We start from the raw sequence: 27,711 nt of genomic DNA, 5'->3' as shown, positions 1-27,711 counted from the left end.
ACTGCCACTTGTTGTTATGGAGGAGGTTAGGTTACTGTTACTTGTTATTATGGAGGAGGTTACTGTCACTTGTTATTATGGAAGTGTTAGTGGAGTGTTCTGTGTTTCACGATTAAGCATATAACATTTGTCCTGACGCATCGATGTCTAACAAAGTACGCTGTGTTCTTTGCAGCAAGGAAAAGGAATCACAACTCCAAGTTTCTGCAGAACGTGTCAAGGAAGCTATTCAGGTCTCAGAAGAGGCTGTGCTTGAGAAAACAGAGGTAGGACAACTCCAATTTATCTCATAAAAATGCGTATAGTCATTAGCCATACTTCAACATTTGAACATGTCTGATCTCAGACAAATCAGACTTCAATCAGAGAATTCGAGATTTGGACATCTAGACTTAGACCAAAAGTTCGCCTTTCCACCACGCCTACTTTATTTTAATTATGTTAAACTTGGTAGAAATAGCAAAAAATGTTTATGCTGTGAGTTTTTAATTTGGAATATTATTTTTTCTCACTTTTATATTTTATTTAAGTTTTTTAATTTTGTAAAGTGAAGCCAAAAAAGATGATGGTTCAAGGACTGGTGGAAGTCTGTTGCCATGGAATTCTAAATTGTAAACAAGCTATTCTATTTGCTCGTAAAGTTTTGCCGTTGTTGTGATTATTTTTCACAAGTAACATTATCGATAAATTAAGGTATTGGATGAGCATATTGGTTGACCATATTGGTTGAGCACCATTAGAATCAGCAGAAACTTTTATATCAGATTAATGATAAACTGAAAACACTTTTTAACCGCGTTAAGCACCTATCATAGATTAAGGCATTTAAGCGCATAGATAGTACTGTGGTACTGTCATGTTGTTCCGCTACTCCACTCGCACATTATTTTAATCATTGTGAGCTTTTGAGGTCGGCTAATTCTTAGATTAAAAATGAACTTTCACAAAATTTTTGCAGAGTTTATCAAAAGTTTTTTTTTCATTCAGTTGCAATTGTTTTTGATGTTTGAGGTGATCTGACTGCCAGAATGTTTCAAGATTGAAATCGACAAAATTTTATCGCGGTTAAAATGCTCAAAAGACAAATATGTGCTGAAATAACATAACTAGTCGATATCGGTTATTGGGTTCAACTTGATCAAGTTGCAGCGTTATGCTTCTCTGTTCCGTCTGTTTTTTTGCAATTATAGACATCATAATCCTACTTTTACCTGATTTGAGTGTTTTAACCAAGATCAAGTTTTGTAGATTTTGTAACATTTTGGCAGTCAGTTCACCTCAAACATAAAAAGATCGCAAATAATAAAAAATATCGATACTTTCTGATAAAATCTACACAATTTCTTTGCAGTTTCATCTTTGTAAGGGCGCTGACTGATCATGAGATAAGGTAACTCTTTAAAACTGAATGAGTACAATTTATGTGTGCAAGTAACTAATGGTAGACAAATCTTGTATACCCTGATGCTTATTTCGCACATTCAAATGTATTCGTTCATAAGTAGTAGGAGAGGATAGACAACTCTTAATTTTTTCAATGTTATGATGAATTAATTCGTGTGTTGATTGGGTGTTCTGAACCGTGAAGACTTTTTATTTCTATGGCATGATGCTGTTTTGTGTGTGTGTCTGTGAAGACAGCATTCAACCAAACATCTTTGCCCACTAGTTCAAGGCTAGTTTAAGATTAAAGAAGGCTGTTTTACTTTTGGAAGACCAATAGTGTGTTATACTTTTCAGCCCTTTTTCTGCCAATTCTTACACTTTAAGCTAGAAAAGTTGAGAATATTTAACTTGCTAGTCCATATTGGCAATATACAGTCATTCTTGTTAATGTTTCGAATAAAAGTTAAAGGCTCAGAAAAAATATTATGTAATATTCAGTATTTCTCTTTGTTCAGTCAGAAACTTGCGTGTTGTTGGATGAATGCCAAGATTTTATGAAGAGCAGTTATTAATAGTTTTATATGCTAACGTTTTATAAGTTTGGTTATTACGCAGTTCATGTAGATAGTCACGAGACAAATGTATGTTATTGTGGTAAGAGCAAGCAATGTTTTTGAAAACTGAAGAAATTATCTGATTTATGAAAAGTGGATTCTATCCCACTGCCTGCCTCCCTCTCTTCCCCCAAATAAAATCTTGCCAGCCAACGGCGACACAATGGTTGAAGCACACTACTATATGTATTTGTTCCAGCAATTATCTCATGGCAATTGTTTCTTCATGCGACAAGAAAGTTGTGAAACGTCGCTTCACTAACAGTATGTTGGTAACAAAAGGGTCAGTTTAGTCTAGCAACTGCATTAGCCTGTGCTCACCGATCCCGACAGATACTATTATTTGGCAATTGATAAAAGACAGCTGTTATTTGAATGTAATAATTGAGGCATAAACGTAATTGCACCACGCTCTCCTTTCCTGTTGTCGCTGTTCTTCCGGGCATGCAACTTGCGGTCTGCGGAGGAATTATTCAGTCTGTTAGCCTCTGTCACTCAGTTTGAGTTGGATAATCGAAAGCGAATTCTAGACATAATGGAATATCTTTATACAAAGGATTGCTCCGCTGAGGTCTAGCGGACTGTTTATTTGTCAATCCTCGAGCTAACAATGCGGCTAATGAAAGCTTTGATGGAGACATTTGTGAAATGAACCCTGAATGAGTAATGAATGCGGCGTGTATTTAGTGCTGTTCATTTTCTCTCCATTCACCAAATGTATTGAAAGTTTTATGTAACCATTTTATAAAGAAGTGTTAAAGAAAATGTGTAATTTGACACCATTTTATCAAGTGGTGAGTTCATACTTTCTTTTATTTTTGTAATTGAAGCAGCCTTAACTTGTTGCTTGAAGTAGGTGTTTGATCACTTGTATTATTGCTGCCTCGGTTGTAACTGCTGCCTACACATGACCTCGCACTCTCACTCATTGGCTGTTGGACGCTTTGTTAATCAGATGGCTCTGGCTCTGAAGAATTACCAGAGCGAGGTGGATCGTCTGCGGCAGGAGCTTTCTTCGCTCTGTGATCAGGCGGGCAAGAAGACGAAAGACGAAGTAGACAAAGTGCAATCCTACAATAACCTTAAGATAAAAAAACTCAATGACAGTCTGCAGCTCGTCGAGTCGGTAGGTTTGTAGGTTCTCGGTGGCATTTGGTTTGTGTAATCGCTTCTTTACCATGAATATTTATATTAGCCTTGGCATGCAAGTCAATGAACAGTTTGTACTTCCAATTCAAAACTTTATGCCGCTCTAACATTGGAGAGTTTGTATCTTAGTTGATTTAAAAATGGGTTTCGTTTGTTATTCATGGAGATCTATTAGTGGACTCTGGAGGTTCTTTTCCCATTTTTTAATCCTAACTGTGGTGGTATACGTTAGCTCATATACAAAAACTGTTGAAGATGGTTTCCTGTAGTTATTGTTTCCATTTTGGCAGGAAAATGGCAGTCTCAAAGCAGAGTTAGAAAGAGTTGTTCGGGAGAAGCGGGCGGTAGAGGCGGAGCTGGAAAAGGTATGGAGGATCGTAGTTTTAGCAGCGCAAGGGCATTGGTCTGCTACACCCTATATTTTAACAATATCTGTTTTAAGAACTCTGGTGGTTATGAAATGAACGCATTTGAAACTGGCTACTACAGGTCTACCAGGAGGGAATCAACAAAGCTTATGAGGATGGAGGACGATACGACCAGCTGAGCAAGAGAGCGTGTGAGGCAGAGTGGGAGAGAGATGAGATGAAAGGCAAATTACGAAACATAGATGCCGAGCTCAAGCGCACTGAAATGAGGTGGATTGGTCTGAAGACGTATTATATTAAATAATGGTTGAGCTGTGCTTTGCTATTGCAGCTACAGCCATTATTTTGATGTTTAATGTTTTTGAATTTTGTTTATTATTTTCCTGTATTTGCTCGCTTTTTATTCAATTTCGTTATAGTTTATTGTTGATCCGTATGCATGTTGGCAGTAATGTACGATAGCGTATGATCGTAGGCTGGCCAATGAAAAACTAACAATGAGTAGAGATAATGACCGCCTCACTGAAAGATTATCGGCTCTACAGAAAGATTTTAAAGAGGTGAATGAAGATCGTCTGCGACACCTTCAGGAGGCACATAACTCTGAAGAGCTTGCCAACAGCATGAGGAGGGAGGCTGAAGCAGCCGAGAGAAAACATAGTAAAGAGGTTTGTCCTACAACTGGTGTGGTATGTATGTTTGTATCCTTGTGTACGAAACTGTTTTATTCAGAACTGTGTCTATTCTCTGTTTTCTCAGATGATGTGCATGGAGCATAGTCTAAGCCAAAAACAGACAGAGTTTGAGATTAAATTGCGGGCCATTGAGGAGTCCCATCGAAAGCTGATGAATAAACTGCAGGAGGAGATTACCAGTCAGCAGCGATCAACAAACCAGTGAGTTTTTAATCTGTAATTAATCTATCATTAATCTATCCTTAATCTATCATTAATCTATCCTTAATTTATCATTAATCTATCATTAATCTATATTTAATCTATCATTAATATATCCTTAATATATCATTAATCTATCTTTAGTATATCATTAATCTATTATTAATCTATCATTAATATATCCTTAATATGTCATTAACATATCCTTAATCTATCATTAATCTATCGTTAGTCTATCATTACTCTATCATTAATCTATCCCTAATCTATCCCTAATATTATCATTAGCATATCATTAATATAACATTATATCTATCCTTAATAGACCCTTAATATATCATTAATCTATCGTTAATGTATTCCTCATCGATCCTATATATACCGTTAATCTGTTGTTAATCTATTATTAATATATCCTTAATCTACCCTTAATCTACCCTTAATTTATCATTATCCATCCGTAACCTATTCTTAATCTAGCCTAAACTTATAGCGCTACCTTCTTGTCTGTTTCACTCAGTCTGATGCAGAAGTAGTCATCCATCTACTTTGGACTTATCAGATAGCCACAGCCATCCACTTGGGACTTATCAGATAGCCACAGCCTCAAACACCTTTACTTTTGCTAGGGCGATAGATTGAGCAGCTGCTTTACCAGCCATTTTAACTATTTCCTTACAGTGCAGAACTTCAAACTTGGTTAAAACTATCAGTGAGAAATTGGTGGAATTATGAGTTTCAAGCAACACATACTGTCAGCAGTTGATTGGCAGAATGGCTTTATTGCAACAGAGTGCGCTGTCATGTTGCTGTGAATTGAACTAGTCTTTCTATTGTTCAAAAAAATTAGACTGCGTTCAGATTTCTGATGTGTATTTTGCAAAGGAGATCTTGAGGTATTAGTGAATTTTAGTAGAAAAAAACGACTTTATCTGTCTCGCAATCGATTTTTGCCGCTTGGCATAAATTTATTTCCTTTTGAAGGTGGAAGGATGAATATCACATGCTATCAGAGAAATGGGAGAAAACAGTGCAATCTCTTCGGACAAGCTGCTCGGAAAAGGAGACCAGGATAGATGAGCTCACGAGTTTGCTTAGAGAAGCCAGAGATAAAACCATAGAGGTACTGAATCTCATATTTATCGAACTAGTATGCTACGCTGAAAATTTTAGAGGATTTTTACCAAGCCAATGGTCGAGGGAAGGATAGGCTGAGTTATCCTAGCCAGTGCTGCACACGCTATCATTGCATGTAACATTCCTGAATATATGAAAGGGGGTTATATAGGACTTCCGTAAACCTGATGTTGTCGTAACAGTTATGATAGTGGTCATTACTAGACTAAGTAAGTTTGCTAGAAAATCTAACTGCTCATTATATTCTAGGCTGAGACGATGATGAAAGACTACACAAATCAAATGAGGAAAATAGAATTACGAACAAAAGAGTCAGAAAAGCAGGCTGCTGAAGCCCTGGCACAGGTGAGTCACAACATTCTAATGTTGCCACCCGACAGCAAGTGTACGCGGAGTACTTGTTTTGTTGTTCATTCAGCTTGTAAGTAGAGTGCTTAGAGACGTCACTCGGAGGATGAGATTAAACATAATGCTTTTAATTTTTTGTTTTATTAAATTGAAAATTAATTTCTAGAAATTAGCTTGCAATTTCTCTAGTCTATGAGAGTTAGCCAGAGTTACATTTAAACTGGTCAACTGTTGTAAGTGGCAAGTCCAGGAATCACTTGAGTGTCACTACATCCTTCTGTAGTTATCTCTATGTTTGAGTCGAAACATTCGGCCATGTTTTATATGTTTAGGCTCTAGTCAATCATCTTCTGATACTTGTGAAGCGACACTTGATATGTTAGAAAACACATGGTCCGTGGTCATTAGATATAACTAAATTTGTACATGTTAAAACGGATGTGGCTGTTGTTGCAGCCAACTCATAAATGAAGCATTGTTATACAATTAATATTTGCAACAAGTATTTTGGTTACCCAATAGGCTTTCTTGGTGTAAAGTTGGCTTTGCTTTCATGTCTCCTTGTAGCTTTTGCTACTTGTGGTAAATGTGCATTTGTGTATGTGGCGTGTTAAATATTACAGCGCTGCGTTTAGCAGTTGACATTGTATTCCGTTATCTCTAGCAATGGAGGATGATCCTCAAATTAGTTTTGTACAAAAAGGAAACAAAAAACAATTCAAAACCTTTCTACCTAGATTTGTTCAGGTTGTGGTCTTGTAGAATACAGAGAAAGATCGTAAGATAAGACGACTCCTAATGGAGAAACAGCAACTCGCTATGAGTAGTCATCTTCAAGACTCTAATCTCAAGTGAGTCATCCCTGGTCATACCTCTTAAAATTCATGGTCAGCGTGATGTCAAAAATACATTCTCTTTCTCTAGCGACTGTCTTCATTTTATACCTTCTCATAGAAGATTTGTAATACTTATGACACAAAGAGACAGGTTTTGTTGTTTGTGAGCTCCTATATTAGATTCCTTCTGTTTCCTAACAAATATTGGCAGGATCTGTCATAAACTATGTGATTGTGATTTATGATTGCGTTATGCCATAATTCATGATGTAATTAGGATTCTATGCAATGTATCAGGAATTATGATATAATTTCTAGTGACTGGATATTACAATGTGATCAAGTGTTGGTATTTTTATACAATCGCTAGATATACGAGGGGTGATCATAAAGTTCCCGGAATCGTTTTCCTAGTCAAATATAAGACCATGTGCAGTTGTTTTGATTGTTCCATGTTGCTAAGCAGCACGGGATTTCCCCATAGCCAAAGTTTTACGCTTGTCAGAGCACCCGCAATGAAGTTATAGTAGGTAATGTCAAGGTCATTTTTTATCGTTCGTCAGATTGTTCGAAAATGAATGAAGTAGAAGAGCAACACGTTTGTGTAAAATTTTGTGTAAAACTTGGAAAGTCCGGTGCTGAGACGCTCCAAATGTTACGGACAGCTTATGGAGACTCTGCCCTTAAGAAAACAGCCTGTTATGAATGGCACAAAAGATTTAGAGAGGGAAGAACAAGTACTAAAGATGATGACCGCATGGGCAGACCGGCAACTTCAAGGACCACAACTGCCACAGACCTTGTGAGGCGGCAGGTGATGGGAGATAGGCGATTGACTATACGGGAAATATCAGCAGAAAGTGGGCTTTCTTATGGTACATGTCATCTTATTCTCACTGAAGATTTAGGCATGAGAAGGATCTCTGCAAAGATGGTACCCAAACTGCTCACTGACGACCAAAAAGAAAAAAGAGTTAGCTGTTGTATCGAACTAAAAGATGCTTTAACACAAGATCCTGACTTTATTTCAAAAGTTGTGACTGGGGATGAAAGTTGGGTCTATGGTTATGACCCAGAGACCAAATCACAAAGTTCTCATTGGAAATCCCCTGGCTCTCCTAGGCCTAAAAAAGCTAGAATGTCTCGCTCAAATGTAAAAACGCTGCTGATAACATTTTTCGACATTAGAGGTGTGGTACACTCTGAATTTCTGCCACATGGTCAAACTGTGAATCAGCATGTGTACAAAGACATTCTGATAAGACTTAGAAACAGTATCAGAAGGAAACGTCGAGATTTGTGGCTCTCAGGTGACTGGTACCTACACCATGACAATGCTCCGGCTCACACCTCATTGATGGTACGTCAGTATTTGGCAAAAAATAAGGTGACTGTGCTTAACCATCCTCCTTATTCACCTGATTTAGCACCATGTGACTTCTACCTATTCCCCAAAGTCAAATTGACAATGAAAGGTGAAAGATTTGACGACATACCAACTATTCAAGAAAATGTGACGAGACAACTCCGAAGCCTTACGGAAAGTGATTTCCAGCATTGCATGGATCAGTGGAAACACAGCTGGGACAAGTGCATAGCAAGCTCAGGCGATTACTTTGAAGGGGACAGTTTAAATTAAGTGATTACGATTAACGGTTTTTGTGTACTGAGACAATTCCTGGAACTTTACGATCGCCCCTCGTAGACCTTCAGTCGTGATATATCACAAGATATAGCCCCTTACTAATGGTGGTTATAAAAAAGCTTGCATAGCATGCGACCAGTGAGATTATCATATATACGCAAGTATTCTGTGAGTTTTTTTTATCAGTTTTTTATACTAAAAAAGGTTTTCACACTAAACACAGGTGACGTTTTTGCTGGGGTTAACAAGTCGGCGACCGTAACTTGCCCTACATTCCCATGGTACTTTCATCAAACCCTAACATTACCAGTACACTTTCTCACCTCTATAATCTACAATCTTATCTCTGTTACTAGAAGAATAGCTAAACTTTATTCCCTGTGTGTACCATTTATAATCTACAAATATCTTATATAAAATAATAAAAAACAATAATATAAAATATTGAAGACAGTTTTTCCCATTAATTGACGCTCAAGTTTGTTCTCATGCATTTACATTGCTGAGGTGATTCCTTTCCCACCGCAACTTATTCGTCTAGTACACATCTACATTACTATAGCTTTCAGCTCTGCTCCTTATTCTGTTTTCCTCTGTTGTTTTTCATATTTATTTTGATGTATTATATTACTTACATTTACATGTAGTAGTACGTATGATTCTATCATATGTGGTAATTATCCGTTACATACGCCTTAAAGTAGATTTCCACTTATCTATTTACAATTCAGATTGGGTTTTAGCTTCTAAATGTGACTGAGGGTGCCTTACCATAGACCATATGTGTGCACCTGGTACTAATTAGGTCAGGTACTAACTAGGTCAGGTACTAACTAGGTCAGGTACTAACTAGGTCAGGTACTAACTAGGTCAGTTGCGCTGCATCAACTATATTCTACCTGCATTGATACCATGCTCTGTCTGTTGCCCATTTTTCTATTTTACGTTTTATATATAAGACATACAGAATGTAAAATAAATGTGTTATACGGCAAAGCATTAGCCGTTATACATAAGTATGTGAAAATTAAATTTCTTACAAAAATTAGGGGTCACACTATATATGTCATAAGCTTATGAACGAGTGTATATACAGTGGTGTACGTATTAAACTAGCATGATATTTTTGTATAGCACCTTCTGGCTCCATGAGATCTTACGAGATGAATGCATACTTTCTGCTCAAACAAATTGAATACCAGATAGTTCTAACGCTTCGTTGTTAGTCTTTGCTTTTAAATATGGTTGTCCACCACACTGTCACTTCCTTGCACTCTTTACACAGGGAAGCAACATTCCGGATGAGTGAAATGGGAGAGAATGGCTATGCAGCTCGCTCTCCTGCCGTTCTTGATGAACTCTCGCTAAACATTGGTGCCTCTACCAGGTCAAGGTTTCGTGGAAGTCAACATCTCACAGATTTGTTAGATGACGATTTTAACTTGTAGTGAGCGCTCTAGATGGCCCTAGTATGTTTAACTCTTATGTTTTGTTACAGACAAGTGCTATGTTTGCTAGTGAAACTGTTGCTTGGTAACAGTAACTTTTTACCTCCTACTTTTGTCTCTCATTTTTAACCGTCCAAAGATTTTGTTATTATTTTTTGTACATATTACTATAACTACAGCAGAGTGTAGAAATGTTCTTATGAAGACGTTAGTATAAAGAGTGCAGACATAATATAGTATGGAACAAAAAGCCTTTTGATTACTAAGTTCTTGATTGATCAACTATGCGTATGTCTCATTAATATTATAAAGTTCTGATTGTTTCAGTTCTCACTTTAGCTTAGACAGCCTTTGATAATTAGATTTTAGCACCAAATTTCCTGATTGCCAATTATATAGTAATTATTAGTCTTATGTCATCACGTCATTATTGGACTTTAATATTGAGACATTTTCAAGCACCGGCATTTCTTTCTTGTCTTTACTGTACTACACATCATCATGGCTCTATATCTGATAGTTCTGGTATACTGTGTTTTACCCTCAACTCTCTGTTATGATAATGCGTTTGAAGCTATGGTAAGTTTTTTCATGTGTCTTCTTAACCACATTGGTGGTAGTTCAAATGATTTCCTATAAAAAAATTCTATATGAATTTGTAATATGAATTGATTCTATATGAATTCATTTTGTCTGGAGATTCACTTTTTGAGTGAAACTAAACTTTCTACCACCTAGTTTTTATATGATCCTTGCATAAAAAATGTAAAACTAAATTATATTAATATTTTAATTTATTTTTTTCTGAGATGCTAGATATTCAGCGCTTGAGCAGAACTGGTTGTCAAAAATTTTTTGCCTATGAATATATAATTTGCATATTAGAGTGGACTTGGTTACCCGCGCAAAACTATAGTAATACTCAATCTGGGCTTGTGCAGGATTACCTCATGCGTTATGGATACTTGGCTCCACCTGACCCTCATACCGGTAACCTTGCTTCATATGCTGACTATGAAAAGGCTATTGTGGACTTTCAGTCAATGGCTGGCCTTGAAGCAACTGGTGAGTTCAGACATGGCTAAAGCCGATATGGTGGCGGTGCTCCTGTCTACATTTACATGTAGACTCATGTTTCTCACTTACAAGATTGCTAAACCTTGTTTGCAGGAGTAATGAACAATTCCACATTAGAAATGATGAACCGTCCACGTTGTGGAGTGTCAGATAAAATGGGTACTAACAGGTTTAGCCATAGGAAAAGACGCTACGCTCTTCAGGGTATGTATAGGATTACAGTTATAGCATTCAAAAGTGCTTAAAAAAGGCAAGGTGGTCAGCTAGAACCAAGCCTTGACCTGCCTCTGACTCAACAACAATTTGAACAGGTGTAAGTATTTCTTTGTATTTCAGGTAATAAGAAAAAAGCTACCTATTCTTATTTTATCATTAGAAACTTTCTAATAGTAGACAAAGTTTATAAAAGTTGGAATAATGTGGAGTATCAGTTGTAGTATGGGTAGAGCTAGCTGTAATTAGGATTAGGTGTCATCGTTCGTAGTCTCTGGTAGGTTTTAGCAAAGTTTTGGCCTATCGCCTCTTTATTATCAAGAGCAAAGCTTGTTTTACCGAAAAAGTTTAGTTTGAGTTACCTATGTTATAGCAAAATCTATAAAATGTTTCTGCCTTTTCTCATGCAATAACTAAACAAAATTTTTTTAATCATTTCCATAAGTGACAAGCTACTCAACCACCAACCACTTTTTTTAGCAAAGACAAAGGTAGACTAGCACTGGTATTGTGTTAGGAGTTGTCCACTCCCGATGTTTGACTTGATAGTTCTAGGTTTTCTAATTCATTGTAATTCACTTACTCTTTAGGGATACTAATATGTGTTTTGGCTTTCTAATAGGAAGTAAATGGTTCAGCCAGAATCTAACTTACCATATAGCAAACTACACTCACAGGCTACAGAAGGACACTATAGAGGAGCATATTCACATAGCTATTCAGGTATGACAATTGCCTTATGTATCAATACTGACATTTGACATCGACAAGCAAGTGACATAAAGATGACTGGTATTTAACATAACAAAGAGTGATTTTAACATCTAACCGTCAAAGGAGCCTGCAGCTAACCTGATGCTGTACTGTACAAAAGGACAAAGTTGTTGCATAGGAAACTATTATGAAATATTGGGAAATTGTTTTATACTTGCCAAACAGAGGTCACTGAAGAAGATACATCATACATTAAAAACTTCTTAAAAAACTAAGTCTTCCATAAGCAATAAAAATAAGGAAATAAAAAAGAATATTTTACAATAACTCAATACTATTAATTTTCCATATTAGAATTTTTTTCACCCAGCCTGATTTGTACTTGTTGGCATTGGCCAATGAAATAATGTTCAATAAAATGAAATTTGGTATCTAAAATTTATTCGTATGATTTTAAGCAGTTTATTAAAAATAACATTTAGATGTGGACTGAATTTGCCAACATCACATTCAGCAAAGTGAACTCAACTACAGCAGACATTGTATTTGTTTTCGCCAATCGAACACACAATGATGGCTACCCATTCGATGGTGAAGGTGGTGTCCTGGCTCATGCATTCTTTCCTGAGAGAGGTGGTGATGTGCACTTTGATGACAGTGAAAAATGGATTGTGGGAACCGCCTCTCAAGGTGAGCTCTCACCTAGTGAAAATTTTTGAAATTTACTTAGTAGTAAAGAATCCAAGAACCTTGGCTATCAAAAACGGATCTTCATTGAAGCACCTCTGATGAAACTCTGATTTACACTTCACCACTTTTTGGCACACAAAGTAATTTCAAACATGAAAAATATGGTAAAACAGTCTAGAAAATAAAACTAAAAATGCTGGTAAAATCAACAATAATGAAAAATATAGAAATTAAGTTAATTGAAACTTTATTTAGTGTAAGTTAAAATAAGTTAGAACCAGGAATTCCGTAACCCTGCTTCTGAACAGCCTGCACTTCTATTCACATCTCTCTCAGGTTTTCATTGATCATCACTTTATAATTCAGTTTCTGCATATAATCTAAGCTTTTTCATCTAGCTTCTCCATTGAGCTTCTTAAACTCATTTTTAATTTATATAGATATATTTATATTATATATATATTTATATATATATAATTATATATATATATATCCCAAAGTTGGTGGGTATGTGTGTGGTTCCAGCTATAGCTATTAAAATCTTGAATTAAAAAATCCGTAACGCAAAAGATTTTATTTCAGACCATGCGGTTCACCAGTCTGGTGCCTTACCAATTCAGCCACACGAGCTTGGTACAATGGTCAGGCGATATATGTCGCCATATGGGTGCAAATACGCTTCCGCTTTCCATCACGATGTAACGTCATGAGAAGCAGTAGCTGTTATTAGTAAGCCCACTACTCAAATTACCCATTGAAAATGTGCCAAGCTAATAGCAAGTGGCAAGCAACTCTCATTACATCTCATTGTTTATAAGCTGATTTTTAACACCCGGGCAACGCCTGGGTAGCACAGCTAGTACTACATACAGGTACTTTGAGTATTTATTACCATTTTTGATTTATTGCATTCTGAAACAACATAAACAAAACACAATGGACTTTTTAAAAATATATTTGTTTCAGCATGCACCAGTTATCACATACGACGCCAACTTCAGAACGAACAAACGTAGTATGTTGAGGGTTGATTTTAACTTATATACTCAGAAAGGCTGCACCCATATAACTCTTGTAGTTACTTTATCACTTAATACAGCATGTTCTAAATTACTCATTGACTAAACTACAGCTTTCTTTACTGAGTGGGGGTCAAGTCAAAGAAGGTAGTGTGCTTGTTTCTTGGATTTGTTTGTCACCAATTCGGCTACCCACAACTTTTCAAGTATTTTATTTGCAGGAATCGACTTGCTATTCACAGCGGCCCATGAACTTGGGCACAGTTTGGGTTTGTCCCACTCTGACAATATTAACTCTATTATGGCTCCCATTTATCGCGCATCGATCAGCCGACAGCACCAGCTTCACCCCGATGACATGAGGGCAATACAGGTTGAGCAGCACATTCTATTTGTCTGTGGTTCTTATTGTAGAAAATGCTTTTACCTTGCAGGAGGGCAAACAACTACTAAATTTAATAATTAAATTGTTTTGTTAGGAATAAACCCTCTTTCTTGTCAATTGATAGTGCAGGTGATGCAAACCGGTGTAACAATTGTTAGACATATCGAATACCAAAGTAGCTAATGCTTAAGTTTTTGTTTTTTCTTTTAAAGATTATTTTATGCTCTGTGTTTTATTTTATTATTTAAGTTTAATGCAGCTGCCAGTGCATATGCAGTATTAAGTTGGCAGCAAAAAATGTGACAATTTCATATTGCTAATAGTTTTGTTTATTCTGCAATAAAAGTAATATTTAATAATTTTCTAGAGTCAAAAGAATGACAGAAAAATAGTGGCATATTTAAACTATAAACTAGAAAGTTTCATTAAATCTACTTGAGAGTTGTTTATCTAATCATGAAAATGAGCAAATGTCAGCTTTCAAAAAATTTTACTTAATATGAATAGAAAATTAAAAAACTGAGCTTTTCGGCTCTAGCTAGTGCTGGCAATGGTATCTTTGCAACTAATCGATTGGTCGCCAATTGATTGACCAGTTTGAAAGATAGAATGGCAAATGTTGTTATAAGTTAAATACAAATCAATTTTCTGTCCAAAGACTTTTCTATTACCCGGGCAACACCGGGTAGCACAGCTAGTTATGGTATATAGTAAGGATCTATCAAGTCTTGCACATGTAGGCCTACTGTTATTAACTAGTAAACAATGTGCTATCTTAATAATGCTGCCAATGAATCAGGGCGTGACATTTCCCATGTGTAAGCGGTTTCACACTGCTCTTTTGTCTCTCTGAGAAAAAGTACCATGCTGTTGCAATATGAGAAGATTACCAATGTATTTTAAATAATAGTCGCTGTATGGCTCACGAGGTTTTGATATTGGTACAACAACTCCGTATGAACATGGAACATCTGAAGGTCACTATGATATTTGCATGGACCCGGTTATAGATGGAGTCACGACGACTCAGGATCTCTCTACATATTTCTATAAAGGTAATGAGGCTGTCGAAGTACATCATGACAAAAATATTCCTTAGCTCTTTGTACGATCTTTATAAAGGTAAATTTGTTTTCTGGTGTAGTACTTCCACGAATAAATTGTTAGCTCAGAGGTCAAAATAGGATAGTTGTTTCCTCTAGTCTTTGCAAGTTATTAAAGTCATTACAACTTTGGCTAATGAATGATCACCTTATGAACTTTTACCTTTATGCAGAGAACCTAATCTGAGTCTAGTTTGAGAAGAACTATTCAATAGATCACCGGTAAAAAGATTTAACCCTCATTTCATAGATATGTGAAGATTTGTGCTGCAGGGAAGGGACAACTCCTGGTCATTATTTGGAAAGGTTTTCTGCCACTAATTGAACCGAACTTGATATAAAAACATAAACACATTCCTCTCTTTAGGAAATCCTTAGTTATCTGTCTTTGCTTCTTGACACTCAGCATACCTGCAGAGTTTCTTTGACACTTCATGCAGGTGACTTCTATTGGAGGTTTGTAATTGGGAAGCGCCTCTGGCAAATGGTGGGCTACCCAAAAAGAATCGACAGCAGTTGGAATGAGGTAGAGGGAGCTATAGACTCTGTTTACACAACTCATAATGGAAGCACCTTCTTCTTTAAGGTGAGCGCATCACCTCGCACCTTTTGCTTCTCACAGACATTGAAAACATTAATCTTTAAGGAAATCTTCAAATTTAATTTAGATGTGGTTGTATTAACATCGTGTACTTAAAACTCAAATACATAAGTACTTGAGTGACTCAAGTACTTGAGTGACTCAAGTACTTGAGCCACTCAAGTACTTGGTTCACTCAAGTACTTGAGTACAAGAGTGATTCATGTACTCAAATAACTTTATATAACTAGGTAGACATTTGAAAAGTGAATGTTTCGTATCAATATTTTCATCATATGTGTGCGGTGTATAGTTCTATTTTATAAAGATGTGTGTATAGCATACACTGTAGTTTATTAAACCGGTGCTGCTTTTTTAACGCAAGAGTAATATTGTATGAATTTTTTTAGCTAATGAAATGTCAAATGCCTACTTACATACTTAAACCTTCCATCATGACAAAGGATGTATGTTAGTTTCTGATATCTTCGCACTTATCACTTTCCAGACTTGCAAGTTGACTTGCAAGACTTCCAGTCTTTTTGTTTCAATATGATTAAAAGTTTTAACTTTTGAACAATTGTCGAATGTAGAAGACAAGCTGAAATACTAGTGGTGCAATAACCAACCAATCAAAATACTAGTGGTGCAATAATCAACCAATCAAAATAATCAATCCAGCAATTAGGCAAATATTCACTCTCTTGTCTTATTCTTGTTGTCAATTATACTTTTAATTAAAAAAAGCTATTTAAAAGGAAAGTTTTTAGCGTTTGAGAATACGGTGTATTGTAATCATTATGATGTAATAAAATCATTTATTCTGAGCATTTGAACGAACCCACTCTATGACATCATAACACAGGATGGGTCTAGTGCAAGTAGGATAACTGCATTCTAATCAACTTCCACTGGAGACATGACAACAAATACTTTCCAATTGGCAGCATTTGGAAATATTTATGGCTAACATGAAATTTTGTTAACAGCGTCTTCTTATCTAAAATTATATTTCGTAAGACTCAAGTGTAACTTGTGTTGATAGGTTCATACTTATGATATCACTGAAGGTTTGAGGATACCTTTACATAATACGGTTTTTTCTGTAAACATCAAGTGATTTGTTAGCTTCTCATTATTAACTTTACATTCTCTAGTAAGTTTAGATGAGCTGAAATTTTTTAAAAATTAGTAAGAATTTGAAGTAATTTTTGTTCATCCACACATCATCATCTTCATCGAATTACATTTGATGGGAGCACCAAGTCATCTAAATATAATACATCCAATGAGCAGAACCGGGGTATAAAGGCAAATTACGTATTGATTTGCAAATGGTAAAAGAAATCTCTGACTAAAAATCAAAATAGAAGTTATCTTCTTCTTCATACTGTTAGTCATCCATCGACATCAATAGAATTGTCTACTACAGTAAGCTTGCCTGATCTGGTAGCCAGTTGCTGAAGATGGGTGTTTATTTAATTGAAGGGTGATAGATATTGGGAATATGTCAACAGGAGATTCATTGCAAATGGAAGCATTGCTGACAAATTTGTTGGGCTGCCAAGCAACATTGATGCCATATTCACATGGAGCGGTAATGGCAAGACCTATGCTATAAAAGGTAATTTTAAAGGAATAACATTCCATGACACGTCTATGTAAATTGTTTTAGATATTAGTTACAATTATTTCTCATTTCCAAGTTTTTTTAAGTGTAAAGTTTCCACATTCTTACACCCATGAATAGTTTGACAGCCATTACATTGTCTATCATTTGTAAATTTTCAAATCCCTTTCCAACAAATCCCTCTTCTTGTTAATGTATTTATGATAAACCTCAACATGCTTCAGAGTGTCAAATTGATGATTTCAGCAGAAGTATATAGAAGTACATGCCGAGCATGTCACCTCCAAAGGTTTACTCTTTAACACTAGTGAACTAATTCTCGCTGTCTCAGTTCTCAAATCAGCTAACTGCGAAAACGAAAAAATTGAGATAATTGCATTTTTTGGGTGTTTATAGGGTTACAAATATATCGACAAATTTTCTTTGCCTAGTTTTTGTTTTTTCTCTGATATCTCAGTCATACAAATCAGCTAAATGGGTTTATTTTACAATGTCGTTAGAGCTCAAACCAATCAACTTGTTTTTTCAATACAGACTATATGCTGGGTGTCCGTAAAGTCCTGATGAAACTTAAAAAATTCATTACTAAGCCAGTTGAGATATGTTAATCAGATTTGTTTTATTTTTATCAGTGATTAGTAAAGTGTTTTTGGTGAAGAAATTCCCTTTTCCTTTGCAGTCTTGGTTTCAGACAGTTAAAATTGCATATAGTGTATTGTAAAACTGATTCATTGCATATACGCAACTCGCCACTCAACACTGCTTCGTTGCAAGACTTGAACAAGCATGGAGGTTGCAAATAAGAGGCAAAAGAAAAATTGTATTGAAAAAAGTTAAGTTTTAAACCAGATATCTAGGTGAGTAGGTTTTGTACATTAATTCATATTATTTAAAAAAAACTGAACCTAAACTTTTACAGCATTTTTCGTCATCAATAATTAATCTTGTTTTTGAATACCGCAAAATGCTGTTCGTATTATTATCAGTTCTCCTTCTTTATATAGCACTAAATATGGCATGTTGTAGCAAACCTTGCAATGATGTTGGTACCAACACAACAAAAAGAATGTCATGTTATTCGCCACCTACTCAATATAAAACCAAACAAAAAAAAACTATGGAAGTCACCCTTTGGAAAAAAACACATCAGAATGTAAAGTGAAATGACAAAAACAGGGCATTATAATCTGGTACGCTACACCAAGGTGAAGAAGCTTGTTTACCGCGCAGCTAGACCTCAAAATGTTTCTCATTGTGAGCACACGAATAAGCCTAGTTTAAAATTGGATTCTGTTATAAGTAAAACCCTGTCAAGAGGATCTTAATCTGAGATCAGATTAGCCAATGCTCCAGAAGACAAAAAGGGTGATAACGTTAGCTGAAGCAAAAGTGAAAGATCTCGAGTCAATGCTTGCGTTTTGGCAGAAACAGACAAATCATACGTGAATTTGCTCCTAAAATAGACTAAGGTTACCATCATAAATTTGAGCGTATGTACCTTAATGCCGCAAAACTCTGGTTGTTCATCTAGAGAAAACAAATACAATATTTGTAAACTATTATATAGGACCTATTATAAACCAATGTAATTCTATGCGCTTGTGCATCTTCAGACGCATTGTTATACATCAATGATATACCAGTTGGCTGCTTTGTGCTCTAACTTCTAAACTAGTTTGTGAACAAACCAGTCAACTGGAATTATGAAAAATAGTTTTAGCCACAATGAATACTGATAGGATAAAAATATTTTACTTATTCATTGTCATCTTTGTCAGGATATTGTTTACTGGATTTTGAAAATTCTAACTAATATTAAAATGGAATTACGGAAGACCAAAACTTGTAATCCATTTTGTGAATTTTGTTTTGTGTCCCACATGACTGGTTTGAGAACTCAGCCAGCGTTCTGTCTTAGTAGATGGAGAGACGTATGATTTGTATTCATATGGACATAGCAACAATTTTATGCTTCATGAGTCTATTTGATGTTGGTTTACAGTTACAACAGCTGAACAGTCCATTATACATCCTGCCATCCTAACTCAAGTTTCATGTGGGCTAACCGTACTTCCTTTCACAATTTCTTCACTGCTAATATTCTTTACCTAAATACATGTGTTTGTTCAAATATCCATTCGTTTGAGCTCTGGTAGTTTTATATGTCATGCAATGTGACACTAGGTCAGCATTAAACTATTGCTCTTTCTCTTTTGGGGTTGATCAATTCAATAATGACTCTTATGTGGCTCCAGCTTTACTATAACCGTAATAAAATATTTGGTAGCTAGCTGTTATAATTCGATGGAATTTTAGGGAGCCGCTACTACATGATTCAAGAGAACTGGCATGTGGCAGCGGGTTATCCTAAGGATATGTCAATATGGCAAGGCTTACCATATGCACGGATTGACGCTGCCATAGGGTTTGGCGGAAACACCCGGACATATTTTTTTTCAGGAGGAGATTACTATCGGTTTAATGATAGATTGCTGCAGGTAACATTCGGGAGTGCAAAATTTACTTAAACTTGCTTGCATTTGGTTGCTATAAAAATCTGCTCAAGTATTTCCTGACTCTAGCTTCAAGTTTAGCAATAAGCTATATTTAATGTATGTTACATTAAGCCAACATATCACGAAATACAAAGGTCAAGGTTTATTAGGTGCTACAGAAAGATGGTAGGAAAGACCAACTATAGCAATTAAAGAGTAACCATATATTGAGTCAGTTACCTATCAGTCTGCAGTCCATAAACATCTAAAGCTAGTTACTCTTACAAACAAGCCATCTTGTAGATCGATAACCGCTACCCACTCTCCACTGCGGACCGATGGTTTGGTTGCTCGGCCAATCTTATGGAAGATGAAGGCAAACGAGTGGATGGCCAATGGCTACTAGTAGCTAACGATTCAGTTTTTACCCAGACTTATCCATCGGATTTACTACTCTATGATTGGACTACAGACACGGCAAACAGATTCACAGTTAAACTCCAATACTTACTGGTTTTGATGTCATTTATTAGGTTTATTGTGTAGGAAAAAGTATAAACAAAGTCATAAAGTATTACAGATATTGTATTTGAATTACAAATTTTATGCCAGAAAAGTGATAAAATAGCAACTCAGACATAATCATATCTTCTTGAAGATCAAGTCTCTCGGGTCATTTATTGTTTGAATCTCTAGTTTGACTTGAGATTTTAAGATGGTAGATAACATTTTCTCTGTATATCCTCTAAGGAAGTATTGTGAGCTTGGATTCATGTATCTCTGTAACATATTTAGACATTTATGGTTACACTTTATTAAAGCATGTAACAAAAGTATTTTCAATTTGCGAGGAGGTTGCCCAAGAATATAAATACATTGAGTAATCAGTTATCTACAGAGCTTAACCTACTTCATAGAATCATAGTTGTCAGCATTCTGTGATAACCACACAGATTTACTTGTTTTCTAAACAAGTATATGACAGGACATCAGTAAGAATACATCCAATCCAATGAAATTAATTCAGACTTACCCTCACTATAAAAGCTAGGTATATAATATTGGCCCTTCTTTTAACAATCACTTCCCCAAAGAGCGTATCTTGGAATGTTCCAATGATAAACTTGCGAATAAATGCATCTTCGACAGCTACCTCTGATGATCTTGGCAGCCATCTTTCATATTTCTTTTCCACGTGTAATCCCGCTACAGGAAGCCATGCATTTATTTTAATACCATAAACTTTGAACAGTACTAATGATGCAAAGGATTAACCTTCGTAAGATCGGAGAACAGCAAGCCAGCTCAAAGCAGACCGCCAAACACGAGCATCAAGCTTGTCACTCTACCGATAATGTACATGTAGGTTACAAACAACTCACAGACAGTTTGACATTAATAAATTTATTAAACTTAATTAATAAATTAGTAACGAAACTTACAGGTATTGATGGAGTTCCAATATTTAGTGACAAAAATCCTGTTTGGCTGCTGAGCTTGCTCATATGTTAATGGTTTGCTTCGATTGTTAGTCGTTTTTGGTTTGCCAGTTCGCACATTTTTATCGAGAGAACTGCTCACATGAATGCATCGACAAGAGCATGTGCCAATTGATGCTTGCAATAAGCGAGCAATAGATTGCTGTTGGATACTCATAAATGACATCTCTCTTTGCCTAAAAAGCATTTGCAATGCGTTCAAATGATTCTAATGGACAAGACGACATGGCAACTGTAAATGGCATAAGAGATAAAGATCTGATACGGTTTAGGGCTTTAGGCTAACCGGGCATGTCTCAATAGCTTAAATTGAAACAGAATTATTTTGTGCTCCAAATTCAAAGGTTTGAGACATTCTACATCTACTTCTTACTCAGACGGTGATTAATATATCAAATTACAAAATGCAAATATAACAAATTTATAAGTATCAAAAACTACAAAATGAAAATTCCTCACAGTGGTTAAAAGTAAGTAGTAAATGAAGGAGTTTTTTCTTACAAACATCTAACCTACAAAGTATAATTAATCCAAAACACAGTACAACCTGATTAGTGCTTCTAAAACTACGACAAGGCAATGATCATATTAATTTTTACAAACTTGATAAATCTTTTCGTTCGAATTACTCAAAAAACTTCAAGATTGAACCCGGATCCATCGACCTGTGGTTTCTCTAGAGAGCCAGTTAGCCTAAAAACCTAGAAATATTGCATTTCATGTAAAAAAAAACTCACTTTTAGCTAATAAACGCTACTTTTTATACCGAATTGAAGAGTCCAATTTTAATAATTCAATGGTCACTTTCCCAATTACTCACTTGGAGTTCAACACAGTTTATGATTGCAGTTTGCTACATAATGTCTTTTTCAAAATCAAGCAATTAGAAGCGCAGGGGATATCAGTATTGGGCATCTTCAATTGACACCCACGATTTGAGATGTCTTGAAATAAAAACTGTTTTGTTAGATATTGTAATATTGCATTGTAATTTCTTTTGCTGAACAAATAAGTTTTACGAGTAAATTCTCCAAATAAGACAACTAGCTTTCTCTCATGAGAAGCTTTTCAGCGTAGTAGTTTGCAAATTGCAATCTCAAACTAAACAGAACAGCCTATACTTTTATTTTAAAAACATATCCGTAAAAATGGCCTCAGCAGCTCCGACTATGTACTCAATTATTATAACTGCCTAAACTGCGAGACAAGTTTGTGTATTTGTAGCAATGTTCTTATTAGCCAAACTTCTATAGTGCTTGGTATATATAAATGGTCGATACAGACTGTGAAATGGTTTGAACGAACAACAAAGTGAGCTATTAGGTTAAAGGCATTCCACAACAAAAACTAGACATGGAAAGCCCATTTCGCGTGTTTGTTTCCTAAAGGTAGCATGAGTAAAGGTTATTAACAAAAATTGTTTTGATCACTTCAACTAGCTAGCAACCACTTTAATTTTAAGAAGATGAACAAGCGAGACTCAACTTTTCACAGTAAAACAACGCAGTGAACCAAATTCTTGGTTTATAGATTATTACATATACAAATAACTCATCAAACTACAGTTAATCTAAGGCTCTCCTCTGTGATGATCATGTTTGATAATAAACTGGAATGAATGCTGGTAATGCGAGATTGAATTCCTATATACTCTCATCTTGTCATTCGTGTTAGCAATTCTGCATGCAATCCAAGGCCAGTTAGAGGCAATATAGACATTTGCTTCAGCATTTTTAGCAATCATTCAAGGCAAGTCAGCTTCGAAGCTTGCAACCATTTCAAAAAGTTGTTGATGATATTCGAATGTTACAATCAATAGAAACATCACTTATGTCAGCCAAAAGGGACAATAGATAGCGAGCAGAACATGGTTGGTTAAAAAAAAAACATGTTCTCAGGAATTATTCCATTCTACCACAGACTAGTTCAGAGCTAATGTTGCAATGATACAGGAATACTATAAACTTAGATTGAATGTCAACTGTGTTAGAATAAATGGCAAAACGATGCTATTAAAATACACGGCTTTAAGAAATGCAGCGGTAAAACCTATATATGTGGTCTAGAATGATCCAAAATTTCAATTATTCTGTCTTAGTTATTCTCACAATATTTGGTGGAAAATGGTGGTGATATAACATTGATTTAATTCTAGTGATGAGTCAGGTGTTGTTGAGATTAGGTGTTGTATAAGAGTACCACAATTCAATACTACATTGTAAATAGAAGTAGTATACATCTAAGGATTCTCAAAAGACTTAAGCAGAACAAATACATTAACCGGAGGCCTAAAAAACAACCATAAGACATTAGATGCGATTACACACGCATGCGCGCGCACACAGGTGACAACATCTGCCGCACACAACTTAAATAACGGAACTAATCATCACTCCCAGCCATTACATTTCCACAACACACTCAAAACAATGTCACTCAGATAGATATTGACCGCTACAGCATAAAGAACAAATCCTGAGCGCCTAAGCATCTTCTCATTGGCTAACAGAGACATCTATAAACAAGAGCAGTTCAAATGACTGATTTTTTTGACTGCCATGACTTCTTCTTGGCTACTAAGAATCTACTTCTGTTGATCATCTGACGTTGACCAATTTTCGAAGAACTGGGGAAAGAGCATGAGCAGTTGTTCGCATAAGAGTACGCACTAGCTAATTTTAATTCTATGTCACTGCTATTGTTTTAGAATATTGTTAACCTGTATAGTTAAGGTGTTGCACTTCTAAAAATCAAAATGCCCCTTTTAACAGCAAATGTTATTATTACTTAAAGCTTAACACTTTCACTAGTGTCTGTTGTGTATTCACTCACCACAAGTTCACTCTCGTGTAGCAGGAGGAAGAATGCTAGTGTCTAATATCAATGAGGGGTGGTACAAGCTCAGAAAAAGCTGTTCCACAAACAAAGGTGCATGGTCGTAGCACCAGCTACGCAGAGGCAGCTCAGGGTACACCACAACCTTTCCGGAAACAGGTGAGCAGTTTCTTTTATGAGGTTCAGTCTGGTTTCATGTCATGTGAGGTTATCCTACAATGTAAACATGCCCTTGCTGAACGCAGGTCCAGGATAGAGGAGTACAGGATGGCTATTGCGGCCGTAGAGAATGAGCAGGAGTTCAAGACTGCCTTGACAAACTTAGCTACCCTGAAGGACAAGGTTCAGAAGGACGCTAGACTGCCTGCTCCCCAGGCTAAGGTAAAGTCCCCTACAGACAACCAGCTGTCTGTGGGAGGGAAAGCCCACTTGGCTCCCCACACTTCCCATCAGGGAGGTGCAGAAGGGACTGCTTTGTCATAACCAGGTCTAGCCAAAAGGCTAGTAAGGCTCAGTCAAAACCACCTACAAGCAACCAGCTGTCTGCCGGTGGGGAGGCCCACTTGGCTCCCCATACCTCGAAACAGACAGGTGTAAAGGTTCCTGTCTCGACTGTAACCTGTACTAGCCAAGAGGCTAGCCATGCCAAAACAGGTGGCATGGTAACCCAGGGAAAGTCTTCTAGGGTTAAAGCGGTCGATGAGGCAGAGGCCCTGATGGAGGGTATGTCAGGCACTGAGGAGTTTGGGATATACCCTATATGTGATTCAGATGACTCGATAAAAGAAAGGTGAAAAAAAGGTTAAAGAAGGTGACCCCGATACCTAGTCACGACACGGGAGCAGGTGAAAACAGGAACAGGTATGTGCTCAGGACTTGCAGGTTAGAGCTGAAGATGACAGGTTAGGCTGGTGGAAGCTATTATGACATAGAGAGTAAGTATGGGCGAGGATGACTCAACCTATACAGGTAAGGCCACTTTTGATTCTAGTATGGATTAACACCTGGTTCACAGGCTCCCCTCAAGCTTATGTACAATTGCTAAGCTCCCGTTTAACACATTGATGAGCTCATGATGATGCAGGCTCTATTAGTGTACCAGAGGATAGTATACATGCATGTCAGAAACGAAGCTTGTAGCCTCCCAACATGATTGGTGGTTAAACCTATGTTTGAACCCCCAAAGTTACAGGTGCTATGTTCAGGCTTCAAAAAAAAGAGGGCATGTTGTATATGCAGATGTCTTTTGTGCGTCTGACTATGTTACAGGAACTTGGGCTAAGAAAGCCAGATAGGCTTTGAGAGGCAAAGCCTCTCACACAGGCTTGCAGGATTATGTAGCTTTCTCAGCTTATTGATAAAGCTAAGGAATAGCTAACTAGATATGGAGAAGGGTGTATTAGAGAGCATTCTTCCTCCTGCTAAACGAGAGTGAACTTGTGGTGAGTGAATACACAACAGTGTCTGAACAAATTTGTTCACACGACCGAGAGAGAAGCACAGAAACTAGACATAGTCAATAACAAAATAAAGCCACAGAGAAAATACATAAATGATGTATGTATAAATGCACAAGAAGCGTGTATAACTTGAAATTTTAAAAACGCAAGATTCCCATTCCAATATTTTGCTTCCAATTTATCAATCATGCAATTTTTTCAGTGTAGTAAATCAAATGGCGTGAGTTGTGCAGTTATAAAATGGGCTCTTATCATCTTATGTACTTTTTAAAGTGCAAATATAATAAAATCAGTTGTTCCACAAAAGTTCGTGCGTTGCTTTAAAAAGTGAAAATGTGAGTTTGGCGTTGCACCGCCGGTCAAATATACCTAATCGCAGCGGGTAGAATATATACCCCGCCAACTACGATACGCAGCTATGAAATTTCAGAAAAACGACGCAATTTTTAGTGCATATTTTGCTCACTTTAAAATATTTCACGAAATTTGTAAAGTAGTTGAACACTAGTTTTAATAACTAAAGCTTGTACCAAGACTATTCCATAAACAAGAACCACCATATACATGGTAAAAGCTAGTTCCCACCAGAAAAGTTGTGCGCTGTAGTCATACGGTAGAAATATTTTTCTTTACCATCAGAAAAGTTTCTTTTCCGCTTTAACTCGCTACAACCCGCGAACATATCTCTTTCCTACCCCCCCTCCTCCCCTACGACAGTGTCGTAAAGGGACAGTCCCTTATAGGGACAGTATAGTCCCTACTCCCTATACAACACTGCCCCACGCTGCTAGTACATGCAGTGTCCTACAGAGACATATAGTGGCATAGTGACATATAGTGTCCCTATACGAGACTGATCCTGGTGGGGTGTTTATACGGGTACGATCGATATGATGTGGTAATTTTGCGTAAAATTTACGAAAAAGACTTTCCACCACAAAACCAAAAGAACAACTCCTTAGTAAAAGTTGATAGCATTGAGAAAGGCCAAAGAAAAGATGAAAGCACAGGCTAAAACCGGACTAGTGAGTGAATCAGGGCCCATCTATTCAACCGAAGACCTGTTGAAGATTCAACTGAAGACTTGGTTCTTTATTTTATTATCAAATCTTTTTTCATATTAATTAATGTTTTACAAGTATGTAGCAACATTTTTATATCATGTATTCACTTGTAGATAGCGTTTGTTTTTTTGAAAAGTAACTGCCGGTTTGAACTACAAATTTCAACTACTTGTAACCAATGATATACAGCCCCCATGGGGGCTATATGGGGGGGCTGTATATCATTGTTGTGACCACCAATCATATGTTGTGTTTGCTTCTGCTCGCTTATATAAACAGTTGTTTTTGCATGTGAAGGGCAGTAGAGGTGGAACGAGACACGAGACGTCTCGAGTATCGACCTGTCTCGTCTCGTATCGGTCTCGTCTCGACTTAACTATTGCCAAACTCGAGACAGGAAATAGAACTAAAGCGCCTGCGCACGGTCGTTAAAACATGGCTTCTTGCGGTAGCAACAACTCCATATATTGTAACGGATTGCGGGCAGCTGCCTTTAAAGTTCTACCCGGTCCGTTACTACCTGTTGCTATTGATTATATTGGCCACTGAGTCTAATCATGTAGTCCGGACAACGGCCCTGTTATATTTTAGTTCGGTTCTGTGTTCTTAAAACAGATACCGGGTCGTATCTAATTGCTCTTCGGATAATCCACTTTAATAAATCGGATAACTTTTGCGGGTAAAATGTCTGAATTTTATCGTATCGTGTCTAAACACCAACTGACCTTCATAAAATTCGGGCCTCTTTCACGTATATACTACCAATCGCGGGTAAAACTTGCCCGGACACGGAGAAACGAACGAAAGGCCGTGTCGACCATAGTCCGTGTTCGGTTAACAATGACGTTTTGTTAACTCAATATAAGAATATACATGTATACAGTAATTAATATAATTTCATGAGTACAATTTAAATATAATTCACATACTACAGTTAACACATAAACAAAACTTAACATTAATGAAACAATAAGAATGAAAGTGTTATCGTGTGTTCTTTTAGTTGCGGTATTTCTTTGTAGAGCGACGGCTATCGGTTTCATTACACATTACATTAAAAAGTAAGAACTATTCAATAGATGGTAAAAATATACATGTACAAAGCAATATGTTTATAATA

The 27,711-nt window shown here is 36.5% G+C and overlaps 3 protein-coding genes across 6 annotated transcripts in view; 2 read left to right on the top strand and 1 right to left on the bottom strand.

Annotated features, from left to right (window-relative positions):
* LOC137406043 (sodium channel and clathrin linker 1-like) overlaps positions 1-10,573 on the top strand; it is a 28,316-nt gene extending 17,743 nt beyond the window's left edge. Inside the window, exons 8-17 of the mRNA XM_068092562.1 lie at positions 176-266; positions 2,956-3,126; positions 3,440-3,514; positions 3,639-3,787; positions 3,993-4,185; positions 4,277-4,413; positions 5,398-5,536; positions 5,800-5,895; positions 6,661-6,749; positions 9,665-10,573. Of these exons, the coding sequence (XP_067948663.1) occupies positions 176-266; positions 2,956-3,126; positions 3,440-3,514; positions 3,639-3,787; positions 3,993-4,185; positions 4,277-4,413; positions 5,398-5,536; positions 5,800-5,895; positions 6,661-6,749; positions 9,665-9,827 (1,303 nt within the window). The 3' untranslated portion in view covers positions 9,828-10,573. The remainder of the gene's footprint in view (positions 1-175; positions 267-2,955; positions 3,127-3,439; positions 3,515-3,638; positions 3,788-3,992; positions 4,186-4,276; positions 4,414-5,397; positions 5,537-5,799; positions 5,896-6,660; positions 6,750-9,664) is intronic.
* Positions 10,329-19,766, top strand: LOC137406708 (matrix metalloproteinase-14-like). The gene is made up of 10 exons (XM_068093325.1): positions 10,329-10,406; positions 10,769-10,892; positions 10,998-11,108; positions 11,740-11,840; positions 12,314-12,521; positions 13,762-13,913; positions 14,836-14,980; positions 15,469-15,614; positions 17,097-17,232; positions 19,555-19,766. The coding sequence occupies exons 1-10, from the start codon at positions 10,329-10,331 to the stop codon at positions 19,764-19,766; spliced, it is 1,413 nt and encodes a 470-aa protein (XP_067949426.1).
* A 483-nt stretch (positions 19,767-20,249) lies between these two features.
* LOC137406313 (small ribosomal subunit protein uS3m-like) lies at positions 20,250-26,313 on the bottom strand. 4 transcript variants are annotated; one of them, XM_068092872.1, is made up of 4 exons: positions 26,161-26,313; positions 21,176-21,408; positions 20,767-20,939; positions 20,250-20,513 (listed from the first exon to the last, which is right to left on the bottom strand). In XM_068092872.1, exons 2-4 carry the CDS (start codon positions 21,396-21,398, stop codon positions 20,376-20,378), a joined length of 534 nt encoding a protein of 177 aa, XP_067948973.1. In that variant the 5' UTR covers positions 21,399-21,408; positions 26,161-26,313; the 3' UTR covers positions 20,250-20,375. The 4 variants fall into 4 exon arrangements, with proteins under 4 accessions (XP_067948973.1, XP_067948972.1, XP_067948974.1 ...); XM_068092871.1 differs by having other exon boundaries at positions 26,113-26,312; XM_068092873.1 differs by lacking the exon at positions 26,161-26,313 and adding an exon at positions 24,065-24,134.
* Between the last annotated feature and the right edge of the window lie 1,398 nt (positions 26,314-27,711).

Source organism: Watersipora subatra, chromosome 10 (assembly GCF_963576615.1).
Source record: "Watersipora subatra chromosome 10, tzWatSuba1.1, whole genome shotgun sequence".
In the NCBI taxonomy this organism is placed as follows: Eukaryota; Metazoa; Bryozoa; class Gymnolaemata; order Cheilostomatida; family Watersiporidae; genus Watersipora; species Watersipora subatra.
Note: the sequence above shows the minus strand (reverse complement) of the source record. Positions and strands in the feature narration are given on the sequence as shown.

Excerpts from the sequence above, each read along its gene's own strand:
- LOC137406313 (XM_068092872.1), bottom strand. The coding sequence starts at position 21,398 with ATGTCATTTATGAGTATCCAACAGCAATCTATTGCTCGCTTATTGCAA. Across the intron at positions 20,940-21,175 it reads TTGGAACTCCATCAATACCT|CGGGATTACACGTGGAAAAG; the intron begins GTAAGTTTCGTT and ends GGCTTCCTGTAG. Across the intron at positions 20,514-20,766 it reads ACCTAGCTTTTATAGTGAGG|AGATACATGAATCCAAGCTC; the intron begins GTAAGTCTGAAT and ends AATATGTTACAG.
- LOC137406708 (XM_068093325.1), top strand. The coding sequence starts at position 10,329 with ATGGCTCTATATCTGATAGTTCTGGTATACTGTGTTTTACCCTCAACT. Across the intron at positions 11,841-12,313 it reads ATATTCACATAGCTATTCAG|ATGTGGACTGAATTTGCCAA; the intron begins GTATGACAATTG and ends AATAACATTTAG. Across the intron at positions 15,615-17,096 it reads GAAGCACCTTCTTCTTTAAG|GGTGATAGATATTGGGAATA; the intron begins GTGAGCGCATCA and ends ATTTAATTGAAG.